At 40.5% G+C, this 17,485-nt stretch overlaps 1 protein-coding gene across 2 annotated transcripts in view; it reads left to right on the forward strand.

Moving 5' to 3' along the window:
• The first annotated feature begins 2,736 nt into the window (after positions 1-2,736).
• Positions 2,737-17,485, forward strand: part of LOC306861545 (serine/threonine-protein kinase WNK1-like) — a 76,416-nt gene continuing 61,667 nt past the window's right edge. For both annotated transcript variants that reach the window (XR_013783477.1, XM_079403869.1), the window contains exons 1-2: positions 2,737-3,324; positions 4,088-5,291. Coding sequence is in view for 1 of the 2 variants with exons in the window: in XM_079403869.1 (XP_079259995.1) it covers positions 4,560-5,291 (732 nt within the window). In the remaining variant the exon portion in view is untranslated. The remainder of the gene's footprint in view (positions 3,325-4,087; positions 5,292-17,485) is intronic.

Raw genomic sequence — 17,485 nt, forward strand, 5'->3', positions numbered from 1 at the left:
TGCTGTACATTGTGTACCCTCTGCTCCATACCATCAAACAGGACTTGCTTCAGAAGTTTGAACAAAAGCACAGATATTTGACAGGTCATCCGTCATCACTTCACTCTGACAACTAAAGAGGCCAAAATACTAAGCTTCACTGTTTTATGTCAGATCTCATGTTCATTTGTCTTATGACCAAGTTATGCAATGCATATGTTTCCTACGAGTCACATTTAGATTTTTTAAGCTCAGTAAAATAAAAAAGCAACCTTTTTTTTCACACAATACAAAATAAAAAAAAAGTTGGGCAAAATGTTCTTCTGTTTGCATGAGCTGGAATGTTTCCTGGTACATGAACTGGAATTTGAATGAAGTGGGTCTGCATATTCTCTGAATTAAATACTGTATGTGACCAGACTTTGCATACAAGTGTGCTGAAAGATTGTGGCTCTTTACAATGGAATGTTAAACTTTCCAGCAGGCATTTGACATGGTGACTTTAAGATAACCCTCCTTACACTCATTTAGATTAGCTTGTGCATTGTTTCATTCTCAGAGTAAATATCTACCTTCCGGAGTGTTGCAGTTATCTTAAAGACCAGTCTAAATACATTATCCCAGTAATGCAGAGTGAGAGGACTAACATAATGTTTAAAAATATACAAATTATTTTTTATCACAATGAATAATCAAATGCAGTATATGCATTTTGGGTGCTAAAAAAAATGCCTGTTTTTCTCATTCACTCATTACCACCGCCTAGTGGATAAACTGATTTACTGAAGCTACATTATATTACTGTACATGCAAACTTACAGCTTGGAGTTTTTTTTTTTCTCAGTACTTATTTTGTTACTGCTCTAATCTAATTTTCACACTCACTTAAAGAAATAGTTCACCCAAAAATGAAAATCTGCTGAAAATTTACTCGCCCTCAGGCCATCCAAGATGTAGATGAGTTTGTTTCTTCATCAAAACAGATTTGGAGAAAATTAGCATCGCATCACTTGCTCACCAATGGATCCTCTGTAGTGAATGGGTGCCGTCAGAATGAGAGTCCAAACAGCTGATAAAAACATCACAATAACCCACAAGTAATCCACAAATGTCCAAATTCAATGTTTAAGTGTTTGAACTTTAAACCTCTGCCTCTGGCATAATTATGAGTACAATTCACAGCTTTTCACTTCACAAGATGTTAATTGATTGACTGACTGGAGTCATGCTTTAACAGCTGTGTGGACTCATTTGACACATTCTGTTTGCACAAATTAATTAGCCAAATAGTGAAAGGTTTGTTAATGTATGTTAATGCGGTCTTCTTACCAGTGTTATTCTTGCCAGTGTGAAATTTACACATGCTCTCAATTGACCTGTACGTCACCAGGGCTCAATCACTGCCTTCATTTGGGCAGGGGAACAAACTGTATCCATCCCACAGTCAATGCATCCAAAACAAACAGCCTCTCAGGGTGCAATCAAAGACACATACCGTGACCTCAACACCTTACTGTCTTACTCGACTAGCACATCTTGCACATGCTTGTGTCACCTCTTTGGACCCCACAGGTGGTTTTATGTAGCAGTAGGCCCTCCATAGAGAATCTGCAATGTTAGGAAAGATCCTGCTCGTGTGTGCCATCTGTGGAGGAAGGGAATGCAAAAAAGAAAAACAAATGTGTTATAAGGGGCTTCATATTAATAGGCTTTGAGGAAACAGTCTGGCCAGGGGAAAAGAGAACAAAAAACAATAATGTTTCTTTATTTGAATTTACACTTCCCATGTTGTTATGTGCAACATTTTTTACAAGATGAAAATTCAACATAACTTGTGTTTGCCATTTCCTACATTAGAATTCATATTTTATTTAAATATAAAACTAAATGTGTTAAGTTTTGTAAAAATATAAAGTGAAAATGTGTAACACAAACCAAGGAGATATGCTTCATATGCATAATTAAATAAAAAAAAACAAATTAATTTGAGCAAAATAACCACTGAAATCATGCTTACCGTATATGCTTCCTCATTCATCCTTTTTAATAAAGCACTAATCACTTACAGTAAATATGGTATTTTAGTTTTTGCTTTCATTGTTGGATATCTTTTCAAATAGCATTTTAAATTTGCTTCATGCTTCATATTACTAATTATCTACTATCTTCCAATAGATGTGCATGCACTTTTTTTCCCGAAGGACTGTTAACAGTTTCATGCATCATTTAATGCCCATCATCTGTAATAAATTGCAATATTTTTGTTGCATGGAACGTGCTGGAATTTGAAAAGCCTTTTATTTGTACAGTAAAAAAAGCACATGTGCCAGAAGTTTAAGTTTAACAGCCTGATTGCTCGCAGATTTACTGTTAATTAGCGCATGGGAGAAAAACAGAATTCCATGCCAGGGCAAACGAGATGCATTGGCATCTCTGCTGTGGTCCAACTTGAAGCAAGCTCTTAATAAGCACTTCAGATAAGAGAGTGTGCAACTGACATGCATTACACAACACCGCCTGTCAAACAATTAGATAAGGATACACTGATATTGAGAATGTCAGTTTCTTACACATTTTAGGACAAAATAAGAATTAGCATTGCAAACAAAAGTATAGGCAACGTGAAGAAAACTGCATTCATTTGAACCTGCTGCTGAGGGAAGGAATCAACTTTTGCACAGCAATTTTGTAAATAAACTGAGGAATGAAACAGCGACCTCTTCAGGCCGTTGTGAGACACTGTCGGCTGGCGTCTCTGCTGTCAGGATTCAGTGGGAGGGTAGACGACAGCAGCAGCAGCGGAGCTAAACCCAACGTGACAGACTGGAGTCTTAATAACACCACCCGATCCAAGAGCAGCACTTCCAGAGAAACCCTAATGCGGCATATGGAGACTACCAGTTGTCATTTGTCGACTGCTTCATAAGGATAACGACAGCAGCGAACGCGAACCGCAGTGGATGTTGTTGCATTGTTCACGTGAACGGAGGAAAATCGGTGGTTTGCAGCGGATCCGCGTGGAGTCGACCGGAACCGGACTCTGTTGTTGATTTGTCATAATGTTTTATCACGGGATACATCATTACGCTGGATACCGAATTTAGTAGTCATTGCATCAACCCGTGTTAAACTTGGCCTGTAGAGCAAACAGCACGATGAACGCGTAGCTCTGCTAAATCTATGGAATTTGTATTTTCTGATCATTCTGGTTTCCAGCCGTGATTCCTTTTTGTCTTTATAAATATTTGGCGATTATTTCTGTTAAATTTCTCGCTCGGTCAACTCAAGCAAATGCAGCTGTCGCTTTGTCTACATCAGAGGGGAATGGATATGACGATACGAAAGGTAATCGCTTTCATTGCAGCAGAAATTTTATAAGCCTTTGCTTGTTTATTATGGGTTGACAGGCACACAATATTAAATATCCATTGTGTTTTATAGTCTGGTATTTTGCGTCTGTAGCGCTTCCTGTTCAAAAAACGCTATTAAACGCGCGTGGCATTATTTTCAGAACGAGCTCGAGACCAACGTTCGCCGTTACTTGCCAACTTTTCAAAAACGTCGCTGATAGCTTATAATCATTTAAATGCGTCCAAAATGCAAAATACGCCAGATATTGTTTGAGTTTTGTTCTTGTCTTTTGCTGGAGAATTACAAAAATCCCCCAAATCTCAGCTGGCCACCCCACGTAACCAGGGCGACCCGTCTCGCGACCCCCGCGTGCGCAGTAGACGTGTTCATCCATTACACGGGTTTGTTTTGTTGACATTTTGAGGCACAACATTTTATTTTTTATATGTATACGATTGAAACTGAACACCTGTGAAAGCCCAGCAGTCACACGCACAGAAACCCGAGTTAGCAAAAGGTTTCGAAGTAGCTTACGTTTGCATGTAATGTCAACTTTTGTAGCTGCTTTAAACGTAATACTGAAAATGTAGTGCTGTTTAAAAATGTCTTTAGTTGAAACATAAGCTATTGTGTATTATTTCTCAGATAAGTGATGCTGTTATTATAAATTTAAAATGCTTATTAGAATGGAGAACAGCTTTTAGTGCTTTTGAACCAGGAGTGTGCAATTAATATGTTCTTTATATGTCTCTTGTAGTAAACCTGGACCTGGTTTTTGGGTTTCGGAGCCAGGTTTCCTGCACTGAAGGTCTGAAGAATATTAAGGCTCTTGCCCTTTTCCCTCTTGCGGTCCCTTATGCCCAATGACAGCTGTCTCCGGGTCACTGCAGGATGGATGAAGTGGATTTGACAGTTTTTGTCTGTCACCATCAGTGCTTGCCTCTCAGTGACTGTGTCTTGTTCTTTTACGTTTATAAAAGAACACCTCCTCTCTTGGGCTCTGGCCCTTTACACTGTAAGAGTAACTGTTAGTAAGGAATACCCCACGGAGGGGGCCTTCCAGCAAACTGTGGTTCACGTGAGCTTTTATTTTATTTTTTCATAGGCTTTTTGTGCCACAGTCAAAAGCGGAAAGAGAAAATTTCCGCAAAAGGTCAAGGTTTACATTTGAGTTTTTTCATCATAATTTATTTATACATTTAAGTTAGTTTTTTTTTTTGCCTGGAGAGATGTCGTTGGAAAATCCCAACAAGGTGGTGACCTTCTTGGCCCCTCCACCTCCAAAGAATGTGAACGGCTCCGGTTCGGACTCACTGGTGGGTGAGAAGCTAGACACGGAGGTCAGAAAACGACGCCACACCATGGATAAAGATCTGAAGACGGCTGAGCACAGATTTTTTAGGCGTAGTGTCATCTGTGACTCCAATGCCACAGCCCTCGACATGCCCAGCAAAGCCTGCTTCCTCACCTCGCCTCCGGACTGCGAGCAGTTCATTGTGCCTGCGGTGTTGCATTCGGCCCCTGACGTTACCATCGACACCCAAGTGGGTGTTTCGGGTGTTGTATTGGAAGAACATGCAAGAGCTGCTGGGGTTGATGGGATTGTGGAGGTACAGAGCCCATCTGTGCAGGATGTGGGTGTGAGGCAGAGTGAGGCCCTTGGTATGGCAGAGAAGGAGCCCAGCGATGTGGGCGACAAGGAGCAGGAGAGCAGAGTAGCAGACAAACGTGAGGAGGAAGAGGAGGAGAAAGGGGCGGCGAGGGCCCGTGCTGAAGCTGAGCAGAGGGAGGCTGAGAAAAAGGTTCAGGAGGATGAAGAAGTGGAGACCAAAGCTGTGGGCACCTCACCCGATGGGCGTTTCCTCAAATTTGACATTGAGATTGGACGCGGCTCGTTCAAAACCGTCTACAAGGGCTTGGACACGGAGACTACGGTGGAAGTAGCATGGTGTGAACTTCAGGTAAGAAGCTACCATGCTATCAACTATGTTCACCTTTCATTAATTGCAGATGATGTCTAAGTTGTTTGATGTGAACTCTTCAAAGTGCTCCTGTGAAACACAACAAAGCGATCAATTCAAAAATGAATGCTAGGCTTACAACAGGAAGTCATGTTGGTGTAACTTGTTTGTGCAGTTTTGTGGTCATGGTTCTTATGGTGCCCCTACAGGATGAGGGTGAAGAACAACTTTGGTGAAGTTGCAGGTTAGGCCCAAAACATACTGTACGTTTATGTAAGTGATCCTGTCATGCATGGTCTTGTTGTACATGCTTATTCAGATAGTTAGCTGTAAAAATGCCAACATGTTAACTAAATGAGTCAGCAAAGTTCTCTTCAGACTGTTGCTCTGCCATTACAGTAGTTGACCTGAAAGATAAAATGAAGACATTTTACGCTTATACATCCTATAGCACCGCCTGCAGCAATGCTGAGAATGCAAAGCACAATTGTAGTCAAGTCAAGTCACTATTATTTGTATAGTGCTTTTAACAATGCAAATTTTGTCAAAGCAGCTTTACATCAGCTTGATATAAAGCTGGGTGGCTTTATATCAGCTTTACAGTATTTAGACGGGGAAACCTCTGGCCAGACAAAATCAGCAGTTTAAATCTAGGCTGCAGCAGAGTCAGATTGTGCAAAGGACTCATCTGGTTCCTGTGGTCTTGTCCCGATGGCCGTCTAGGAGATAGGGTCTTCACTGGGGATCAGTCTCTGGGGCTCATCTAGTTGTCCTGGTCTTCGCTGACGTTCAGGGCTGTAGAGGTCATCTCTAGGTGCTGATCCACCATCTGATCTGGATACGGACTGGATCCGGGTGGCTTCAGTGACCATCTGATCTGGATACACTCTGGATCTGGGTGGCTACGGTGACCTCGGAAAAAGAAAGAAACAGACTAATATTAGCGTAGATGCCATTCTTCTAACAATGTAACAAATACATCAGGTGTTTTGGGAAGTGTTCCCTGTTCCGGTTGACCTAATTAATGCAGCCTAACAATCCTTTAACTGATTTGAATTATAGAAATGCGATAGTGTATTATGTGTAAGCCAGTTAAAGAGATGGGTCTTTAAAGTCTGCATGTAATCAAAATTGACTTTATTTACTTTACTATCGCACATTACTAGTCTTGATGTGAACAATTAATTAATTCGTGCAAGTTAATCCGCTGAAAAAAATTGTCTTGGTTATCTTTATTCAAAATCTGAACATTTACTTCCGCTCTGGAATGGCGTTCCTTTTCTGATGACATCAGTTTGACGGCTTGGGCAGAATATCTTTAAACACACCCCTCCGACCGTTAGGTTGCTATGAGTGAGAGATAGAGAGGACGAGCGCTAAAATAAAACCCTGCCCTCTACTCAGTATTCCGTTTCTGCTGGAAATACGTCACTGCAGTGAAATAAAGTTGGCAGCAACTTCCGGTTCACGCATACTTTAATCTAGATTTAAACTGACAGAGTCTGTCTGCTTCCCGAACAGTGTTAGGTAGATTGTTCCAGAGTTTGGGCGCTAAATAGGAAAACGATCTCCCGCCCGCAGTTGATTTAGATATTCTAGGTATTATCAAATGGCCAGAGTTTTGAGATCGCAGCGGACGTGAAGGACTGTAGTGTGATAAGAGCTTACTCAAATACTGAGGTGCCAAATCATTCAGGGCCTTATAGGTAATTGGCAATATCTTTAAAATGTATACAATGTTTAATAGGGAGCCAGTGCAGTGTTGACAGAACCGGGCTAATGTGGTCATACTCCCTGGTTCTAGTAAGAACTCTAGCTGCTGCATTTTGAACCAGCTGGAGTTCGTTTATTAAACGTGCAGAGCAACCGCCCAATAAAGCATTGTATTGTCATATGGATGGATTCCTGATAAAGTCAAACTTGCATATCAGGAAGTGGTTAAATTCATATTGTTCTTGAATGCAGATGTTAGCTTGATTTATATTGTTCATTTTTGCATAAAAAAATTAGACAGATCGCAAATTTAAACCGTGTAGGCTACATGTTGCATTTTCAGTGCTGCCACAAGGGGCAGTATAGTGTTAGCGCAATTGATCTCAATCTTTTTTACTCAAAGCCTCAATAACAATTCTTTTTTTTTAAATTCTAGAAGTTTCAATAACTAATTTTTTGTAATATTAATACAAATTGTGTTAATAATAATCTATTCATTTAAATAATTTTGTGGCCGCCTTGTTGAGAACCACTGTATTTGTATTTATTTGTTTTTTTTTTTTGCTTTTGAAGTTTTTGCTTATACTGTCACGGCAGAGCATGTTAGTTAACATCAATATTTTAACAATAACTTATCCAAGTAATATCACATCTGATTTATTGACACAGACACTTTGAATTCTGAGGTTTGTAACTTCCAGACCATTGCAAGTGTTCAACTGGACATTGTGTTGGTCACATGCTCACATCTACATTCATTTACTTGCAAAATGTTATTTGCATTGATTAGACTGTTACTGTCTTGACAGAGCTATTTTAGATTCAAACCAAGAGTAGAGTTGCATTAGGCCAGAGCTGTCTTTTCTTTTTTTTCTTTTTTTTAATAACACCTTGACATCTAAATCTGACAAATTGGGTCTTGGCAAGTGAAACTCAGTTGGATCTCATTACATACAGGCTCGAGTGTTTCCTCTAAATATCACAAGACCCTCTGTGTTCGTCCTGGTATCTAGTTTCTACTCCGTATGGACCTTTCATGGAGCAAGTATAACTGCACACAGATAAAGATGGATTGTTGTTAGTTGCCTGGTGAAGGTCCTTGTGCATAAACTGAAGCGTTATGCACAATGGGCAGACTGATATCAGACTGTTTTAGTAATTCATCACAAGCGCTCATAGATTTAAACCATTGCATAAACATGTCAATGCACATACGGATGAAAGTGTGTAAAATATGCAGTGTGGGTGGGGTGGAAGACTGTGGAATGTAAGAGTGGATGGTGCCAGTGACGTCAGGAGGAGGGGTTTGAACCGATGTGCATTGGAAGCAAAGTAGTATTATGAAGTGTGGACACTTGCTAAAAGGGGGATGTGCTCTGCATTTAAAGATGGATCAAGGTCTTTAGACCAACTCTTAAGTAATTCAAGGGTCAAAGGGCAAGCAGGAGCAGAGGTCTAGCCAATGGAAACCCCAAGATTGCTTTGACAAAGGGAGGGCGCAGGAAAAGAATCAAGGGGTGAGCAATGCTAGTACATCAGGGAGGGTTGCTTTGTGTCCGCCCCCACTCCCTCTCTCTTTCTCACTCTCTCTCTTTCATTTTCAGGACACTTTAGTAGTTGTAAAGTATTTGAAGTCTTACTGGGCATCAGTAAAATAAACTTTTCTTGGATGCAGAAGAGGAAAGAAGATTATCTAGTCAACTTTGTCAATGAGACATCTAAACTGCTTTATTTCCCAGAGCGGATTCATCTGCCAAGCTTGTTTTTCTCGCATTTGAGATCACTAGGGAATTAATTTCTTTCCATGGATTGACTCAAACGTTTCCTCCTATTTGTCTGAAATTCTAATGTTCTCCAGTTCCTCAATTAGGATGCAGTTATTACGTATTTAGTAGCAAGTTACTTAAAATTGTGCTATCAGTTGTTTGAATAGTGGCTTTAGTTACCCAGCATGCATCAGTAAATCCTTATCACTCTGAATATTTTTATTGGATTAAAAATGGGTCTCTCTTGTCCTCATAGCCTTGGTATGTGTTGAATCATAGATGAGCTAGTAGGATGACAAAGGCCAACCCCCCCCCCCCCAATTCATTCCTCATGGATTCAGGGAGATGCGAGCAAGGGCTGTCCTAATGGGAGCCGAGGCATCCCTTTACGCTTTTGTTTTTCTATTCAGCTGAATTATAATAGTAAAGACATGAAAGGGCGAGCAAGAGCTAAATGTACTGTGAAGAATTCAGTCCCCCCTCCGTCTTTTCACTTCATTCCCATCTATCTCTCTGCCAAATGTTTTTCTAAAATGCCAAATAGTTACAGAGCTGAAACAAAGCATGGTGCATAGTATTTTAGATGTGATGTTAATCTTCACTTAGCAAGCACCACATAGTATTACTCATGTTTGGTTAACAAACCCCTGACCCTCAGTATTAAACGTTGGTGTGTAATTTGTCCTGCACAGTTTGTGCTACAAACATTGATGATGCTTCAAATTGTGTGGCCTGTTAAATGAGAGATTTGGTGATTTGGCTTATAAATTTCAGATGATGAAACCATTGAAAAAAAGCAAATACCACTTTCTTAATTCTGATTTGTGTATGTTTGTTCTCTCATCTTCACTCTAACATTCTCTTACCCATTTTTTGGTAAAAATTGTGAAGTTGTGCGTGATTTTTTTATATGATTTTAGTTCCCTAATGGTCTGTAAGCTGGTTATCATCCACTTCTCCACACATCACACGCTTTTTTTCCTTCATGAGCTTTTCCAGCAGACGTGAGGAATGGAAACCACTTGCAATTAGTTGTCTAAACACATGCGCACACACTCACACGGGGTCCTATGTCCATACATTTATGCGCTTCACAAATGTATACTCCCATTCAGATGCAAGTTGTTGACTGAGGTTTTGACCCTAAACTATTTAAAACCATGCGGCTGTCGCGCCATCAGCCTTATCACCATATGCTAGCTGTGAGATTGCACAGTGCAGGAATTTGTGCAGGAGGTGCCTAAACACCGGGTTGGTTTAAAAGAGACATGCCCCAGAGAGAATGTCGTCATCTGTGAATAATGCAGAGGATGTTAGGGGAACAGTTGAGGAAGAAATCCAATCCCATGGATCCTAGCCATAGCCGTTTCCCTTTTCATTGTTGAAATCCATTTTTTTTCCAAAGGAGTGAGAAAGACAAAGACAGGAGCAACGCTTCCTTCATTTGCAAGCGCTGATCTCCTTCCTCATTTACAGTACTGGCCCGCGTGTATGTGTGTTTATCCATTGTGTCTTACATGGGCTGGAAGGAAAAAAAGATGTCATTATAAATGGAAATATACTGAGGGCCGTGCCATTGTTAGATGCTATCTGATTGGCATTAAGTTTCACTTGTGCTGTTTTATCTCCACTTGTGAATCTGATGTTTTTTCCAAGGTAATCTTTTTTTAAACCTCTACAGTTGCACAATGACAGAAAAGTGTATGCAAAGCAGTAAATGTGTGCATTCAACACTTACTTGGACAGCTCTTTCCTTAAAGAGATTCTCTTGTCTTTCTCGCCTTCCACCCAAGTTTGGAGGCTGTTGCGGTTTCACTTCTCACTAGATTCATAATAAATCTATTTCCTACTACTGAGTCTGTCAGTTCCCCTCAGCCTCGCTCCATGTGATAACTTGATATTTGCTCTGTAAAGCATTTTAAACTTTTGTAGCATTTTATTTTTTACTCTGTTAATGGCTGTGATGTCAGTACCATGACATTTTGAATGCAGCTTAATTTCAACAAATGGTTTGAGTAGTGTATCGTAACAAGCAAGTTAGTGTATGCCTGCATAGTAACTCTCTAAAGGACAGGTCCACTGTAAATACTTCACAGGTAACATAAAGCAGGTTGTACTCCTTCCAAAAGAATGCATAATCTCATACAGCTGCTTGTCTGTCTCTGACATGGAAGTTTTTTTGCCTGCTGAGGCTTGTTGGAGCCCTGTCCTGCAACACTGTGCTCATCTCCTCTTTGAGATCCTGATCTATAGCTTGTGATATGGAATGCTGTAATTCAAGTTTCAAGACAGTTTCAAAATCCAGTTTGATCTCTCGCGTTGCATACATCATTGTCTCTCTGTGCTGGTAGTTTTGTAGGTAGCGTAAGTGTGTTAAAGGTCACAATGGGAGGGCAATAAATTCCTCACGTTTCATTGCTTACCTCACCCCCTTGTCCTAACTGCCCCTCATTTTATTCAATAAGCCTCTTAAGATGCTGTTTGCACACACACATAGTGCTTTTACCATTCAGTCTCACCCTCAATTACCTTCACCCTACTGACCCCATTTGTTCTAGTTTGTTGTCAGCTGTGCGTCATCACCATTTAATGCACATATTCTAATAGGGGTGCTGATCAGTTAAAATCGTTAGTCCAATTACATGTATAATATGCTGATTAGTTAATCAAATGGATTGCAGTTATTGTCAGATTGATTCTGACTGTTCAGAAGGGGGTTCAGTTTTTCATTCTGTGATTTCATTCCAATGACGTAGCATACCCTACATTTTGAAGCATGTAAGCCTTGTATCCTGTATGACGAGCATCTTAGAGGCTGCTCTTGAAGTGTTTTTTTGCAGAGTGGGATGGTTGGACCCGCAACTCCTCCCAGATTTCAGTGGCTGTTTCGTGTTCACATTCTCTGGATTCTTGTGGCAGAACGTCAGCTTTAAAAGAGGACAAAAAAAAATGTGAAGGATGGGGACATTCGATTGAATGAGGCTCCCTCTAGTATTGTCTGCCTCACCCAACCACAAACCAAGCTGAAAGCTCAGAATAGCTGTACGGATGCAAGATATTTTGGAGTTTGATAAGTATAAGAAGTAGGGTTGCAAAAAGTTAGAAAATTTCCAATAAATTTAGGAAACATTCCAGAAATTTTGGAAACTTTCTAGGGTTTTTTGGAATCTTCCAGGATTTTTATTTTTATTTTTAAAGTTTCCAGAAATTTACTGGAAATTTTCCACCCCTTTGCAACCCTAAAAGTAGGTTACTTTTTCAGAAGTGCTTGGCTGAAATGGTTAACAGAAAGTCCTGAAGACCTTTTAGTGCAGTGTAAAATAGATGTGTGAAATTGAGCTTGCATAGCTTGAAGCATTTGCATTTACAGATTTCAAGTACATTTTGGGCCAAGTCTACTTCTCTCTCTTTAAGTAAGAGCTCAGACTTATGAAGTGTATAGATCAGTTTCATGTGCAGATCATATCATAGGTTGTCTGTAAAAGTAAAGCAAGTCAGGATATGTAGCAGACCTGGCTATAACTGAGTTTGTTCTTTCATCAGACCAATGTGAGTGCATAGCATGCTAATTTTCCCAAGAAAGTCTGGAATTTACAGAAAATGCTGTTTTTCCCTCTCTTCCAAATCTCATTACAAGTATGTGATAGTGTTCCACTCAATCCAAAGGAATGCGTCTTGTTTAATTGGAGCTGCGGCAGGCTGTTTCTGCTAAATGTCAGGGATATTTTAGCACTGTCACACCTTTAGAAATGCAGTTTATTGGGTTGTCAGGGTCTGTTACGTCATTACGTGTTAAACCCCCTGTTGTGGGTGCAAAACTAGGACGTCCTCTCCTGCCGGAGGTTAACTTAATTCAGGCTTAGGTCATCTTCTGCAGTAGTATACATCATTCTGGACACCTCTCAGTGTTGAGAGGTTGTCCATGCAAAAAATAAAAAGCATTCATTCATTCCAGAATCTTGATTTTCTTCCCCCATTTACAAGCTAAAAATAGCCACACCTCATCTGCCGCTGTCGTTCCACTCCATGGTCAGAACTGGAGCAGACAGTTTTGGGTAATGACGTGGGGCAGAGTTGGCCCGAGGGAATGTTTTAGCTCTCATATGAGCTTCAGGAATTAAAAAAAACAAGAAGTGTGGCACAATCTCAGTTCAGCTGTTGTACCCAACTGTACATTGACGCTCTATGTTGGTCACGGGGACCCTCCCATGTCATTGTATATCGCGTCTCGAATGGCACAGCCACGATTTGTGGATATTGCACATAGACTTTGACGATCTGGCAAGCTCTATTTTGATTGGTTGAGTTATGCAATTTCTAAATATGTAAATTCTATAGAAATCCACTTGATTCTTAGTGTGAAATGATAGTGATTGTTGTTCTATGAATACTATTCTTGTGTATTTCACCTGCAATTGTGTAAAATCTGAATCCATTTCCTTATAAAACTACTTCCTACTAAGTCCCCAATGACCCTTTAACATTCCTTCCCTTGCAGCAGTTTTTCTGTCTTCTGCCTCTCCCGTGTGGAATGTGACAGTCAGGTGGCTGGTTCCTGCCTTGCTGGACGTTCCCACGTGATGGTGACCTGTCTGTGGCCCTGCATAGGTTAGTGGGGTTAAGGGAGAGATGAGCACCAGTGGCCATCCGTCTGACCAAATTATGTTCCGCATATGTAGATAATCCTACTCTTGGTTTCATTGTGTGTATAAATGTGAATAGGATAGACAGTCTAAAACATTCAGTGCACATTTCGTCCACCTCCAGCTTCATAAATATTGGAGTATAGTGCTCAAAGGCTCACTCTGCATAAAAAGCAGTTTTGGATTGTGTAAAAAAAAATCCCTAACTAGAGCTCCAGTGTTACCTAAAATCTGTTGTCTAAAATAATCTTCCTGGGCTCTTGTCCATGTGACATCCTCTCTGCTCTCATTGTCTGCTGTACGCCATTGGAACGGACAGCAAAAGACCTGCACTTTTGTTCTTGTTGGGCCATCCTCATCGCTACGAGTTCTTCTGATTCCAGACAGAGCCGGTCAGAATGGCAGTGCCGTGACGCTTCACATGTGATTCTCCCAAGCCGAAGAAATGCAGGCCTGATGCCCTAATCTGGTACGCTTTGCTCCGAGGCTTGTGATGGCAAGAACAAACATATTCACTCCACTTTCAGGCTTAATGGATTTGAGGCAGCCCTGATGATCAGTGAACACCCTTAACAACATAAAGCTTGTTACGTCATTGACTGAAAGCCTTGTTTCCCAAGATTTCATTATTAACTGTACTATCTGGTATTCTACAAGTTTTACTTTAACAGAGTTCTGTATCGTCAACTGCATGCCTATTAATAGACCAACTGTGCTACTTTGATCAACATCCAAGAATTTGGACCTCAGTTTACGAAGCATCTCAATTTTCTCTGCAGCTCTCTTGCGCTGTCTGATGTTCTTGTTTTGCTGCTGTCTATTCTGCCTTTGCATTTGTATCATCAAAAAGGAAAAGGAAGCTTTCAGCTTCCTGTGTGTAAAACATCTGATGAGGAAGTTTACTCTGTGCTGTCAGTGCTTACAAACACTGTGGCTTTTGCCCTAGATGGGTCAGCAATGCTTGCTTCCTTGTTCCACTTTACTTTCAAACTCTGTTCGTCCTATGAATCAAACTTTACTTATTTGAACTTGAAGTGCATAGATGTATCCCACCTCTTAGAGAAAAGGACTGACAAAGATTGAATTGTTGGAAGTCACAAAGTTTCACTTGGTTGTTAGGTGTTCTTTCTCGACTGTCGTACCTAACTGTGTTAGGAGGTGTATTATGTGAGCTCCACTCTTTATTGGTAGTTGCCCAAATCACATCATTATGCATTTGCATAAAGTTGAACTCTGCTTGACACATCACCAAAAGGTCTTATGACTAGCACATTCGACAAAAGTACCGTCTCAAATGGGTCATTTCAAATGCGAATGATATTGCCTCTAGCTGTAGCTCATTTAGTACTTCTTCTTCAGCTATGTAGGGAAGCTGTGCCCATTGAGGGCATAACATTTTCAACATTAACACCTTGTTTTCTCCTCCTTGCTGAGTTGCAGACATGTGTAGGCTGGTTGAGGTCAAATCGATGATTAACTGTTACTTGCTCCGTTTTGAAAAAGTTTTCTTTACCAAAGAGGATCAAAGAAGAGCCCAAATGTCTTAGTTATCACAACTGGTCTTCCCCCTTTTCAAACAATGACCTACTAGCATGCTACCACTGGGGTTCATAATTACAATAAGCTGTTCCTTTGTGTGGTCTTCGTGCATAGTCTTTAGCCCTATTCGGACGGGACTAGTTTTACAGAGGGTCGTTAGAGAAATTTGTGTTTCACAGACGTACTTGGTGATTTTAATCCCATCCGAATCTGCCATGTCTGTGTTTTTCTCAGACAACCTCTGTAATAATTCCAGAGCAAATTGCCTACTGTTTTTCAGCAAACTCAATAATCCTCTGACAAAACTAATCCCGTCCGAATGCGATGTCTGTGATTGCCAGTTAATTATCTTTTTCACAACGCGTTTCCTTGTGTGTTTTGGCCAACGTGAATTACTGTAGACGCTCTTACCGTGCGCACATTTGATATGTTTGCCTCTCGGCAAAGGAAGAAAAAAAAATTAAAATAATAATAAAATCAAGAGCCAGATCACGTAAACTGTTAAAACTGGCTATTGTAATATCAGCGTCAGGTAAAATTATTCGCGTTAATTTCTGCACTCAATTAAATAGTTTTAATTACATATGTACCTTTATGAAAATTAAACACGGGTTTACTACAAATATATAACTAAAGTAAAAGTAAAGTAACCACACATTAACATGGTTTTGCTATACTAGCCATTTAGCTTCACCATAGTATTTGTCTGATTATGGTAATCAATCCGAATGATACGCAATGCACGCATACAGAGAGTGTGATCTGACGACCAGATGTCCAAAACAGACCCTCCCACCTCTGTAATAAACACGGAGATGTTAGTCCCATCCGAATTGGTACATGAAAATCGCAGACGTCAGGTGATAAGAATCAAAACTCGAACGTAGCTTAGAAAACTAGTCCTGTCCGAATAGGGCTTTTGTGAAAACAATGAGAACAATCAGTCATAGATAAGGCTCCAACTCTTGTGTCTTTGAGCATGGAGGACCTTTCAGGTGATGCCAGAGGGTAGAATGACAAACAACATATAATGAGCTTTAGCTCTCCGTTCTGCTGGTTTCCGTAGACGAAATGGTGAGTCAGTTTGATAGGGATATGGAGGAGGATGTGGTTGAGTTGTGATTTGCAGCCTTTTGAGAAAGTTAGACTGATAAAAAGGCCTGATTCATCCAGACAACAGACAGGTGTTCACGAGAGCCGATTAATTCAGTTACTCACCTACACCTGCTGTGCCTTGGCTTGCACTTCATGACAGGAGAGTTTGTCGCCTCTGAGTGTACGTGCGGTGTAGCATATTCCCATCTGCTGGAGGTTTTTTGCAAATCAAGATGAATCGAAGCCTTATTAGTCACTGACTCTTCTTACTTTGTTCCTGTTCCTCACTCACACTCATAAACCTCTTTGATTTCAGAGGCAGAAGATGAAGACATTATCCAGGCCAAGCATTCTGGTTGGAAGTTGCAGATTCGGCCTATCTCGTGCAAGCGTCCGAACAGCTTGCTTATCTTAAGTTCTTTGAAGCAGTCATTGGTTATCAATGTTCCTGTTCAAGGATAAAGGAGGCACTGATGTCTACCCATTGCTTTATCATGCACCCTGCAAGATTTTGTTCCCTCTCTTACTCCTGCTTTGTATTTATTCAGATATTTCTGGGAAATTGAGAAAAAGCATCTCAATCCCTGACTGTATCTCTGTAACACTCACTACCTCTCTCTCGCCCGTTCCTATAAATAACTCTCATGTGGGACAAAGGTGTCAGCAGCGCGTGATTTACATTTTGAGCGCCACTTATTTACCTCTGCTGAACCGTGCTCCGCTCTGCTGAGCGCTCAGTGGTGCTTTCCCTTTACAGGGCCCTAATAAACACCCCGGGCAATGGGCGCTAACTCCGGGCAGAAATCCAAAATACTCTTCTTTCTCTCCACTCTTACCCTTTCTCCTGCATTCTCTTCAGTCCAGCGAGCTAATCTGGGAAAATTACGTGAGGGGTGCTATGGTGCATTAGCGAAAACTCTGACAGTTTTTTTACAGGCAGTTTTCCAGAGAAACAACTGTCATGACAAAGACACAGTTTGAAGAATTACAAAATGAAAACATTTTTAGTAACTTGCTTGAATAATAACAATATCTGGTTGGCGTGCACAGACAAATTGAACTCTATCGCCCCCTTGAGTATGGAGGTTTCTTGGCATAAATGGCAATACATAATCAATGACATTTTGAAGACTCTTGATGTGTCTCTTTTTTATTTGTAAATTTTTACTGATAAGATCAAATGGATAAACAAAAAATACAATACTTTAAAAAGGGGTCATTGGATGCCCAATTTCCACAAGCTGATATGATTCTTTAGGGTCTGGATGAAAAGTCTATAACATACTTTGGTTAAAATTTCTCAATGGAAGTGTAAAAAAAACTTTTTTACCCTGTTCAGCAAGCCATTCTAGTCCATGTTGCTTTAAATGTTAATGAGCTCTGCTGACACCGCCCCTCTCTTCCATGGGGTGACGAGTAGACCGTAAACTTCAGCTGC

This window comes from Barbus barbus (genome assembly GCF_936440315.1).
Source record: "Barbus barbus genome assembly, chromosome: 42".
Lineage (NCBI taxonomy): Eukaryota > Metazoa > Chordata > Actinopteri > Cypriniformes > Cyprinidae > Barbus > Barbus barbus.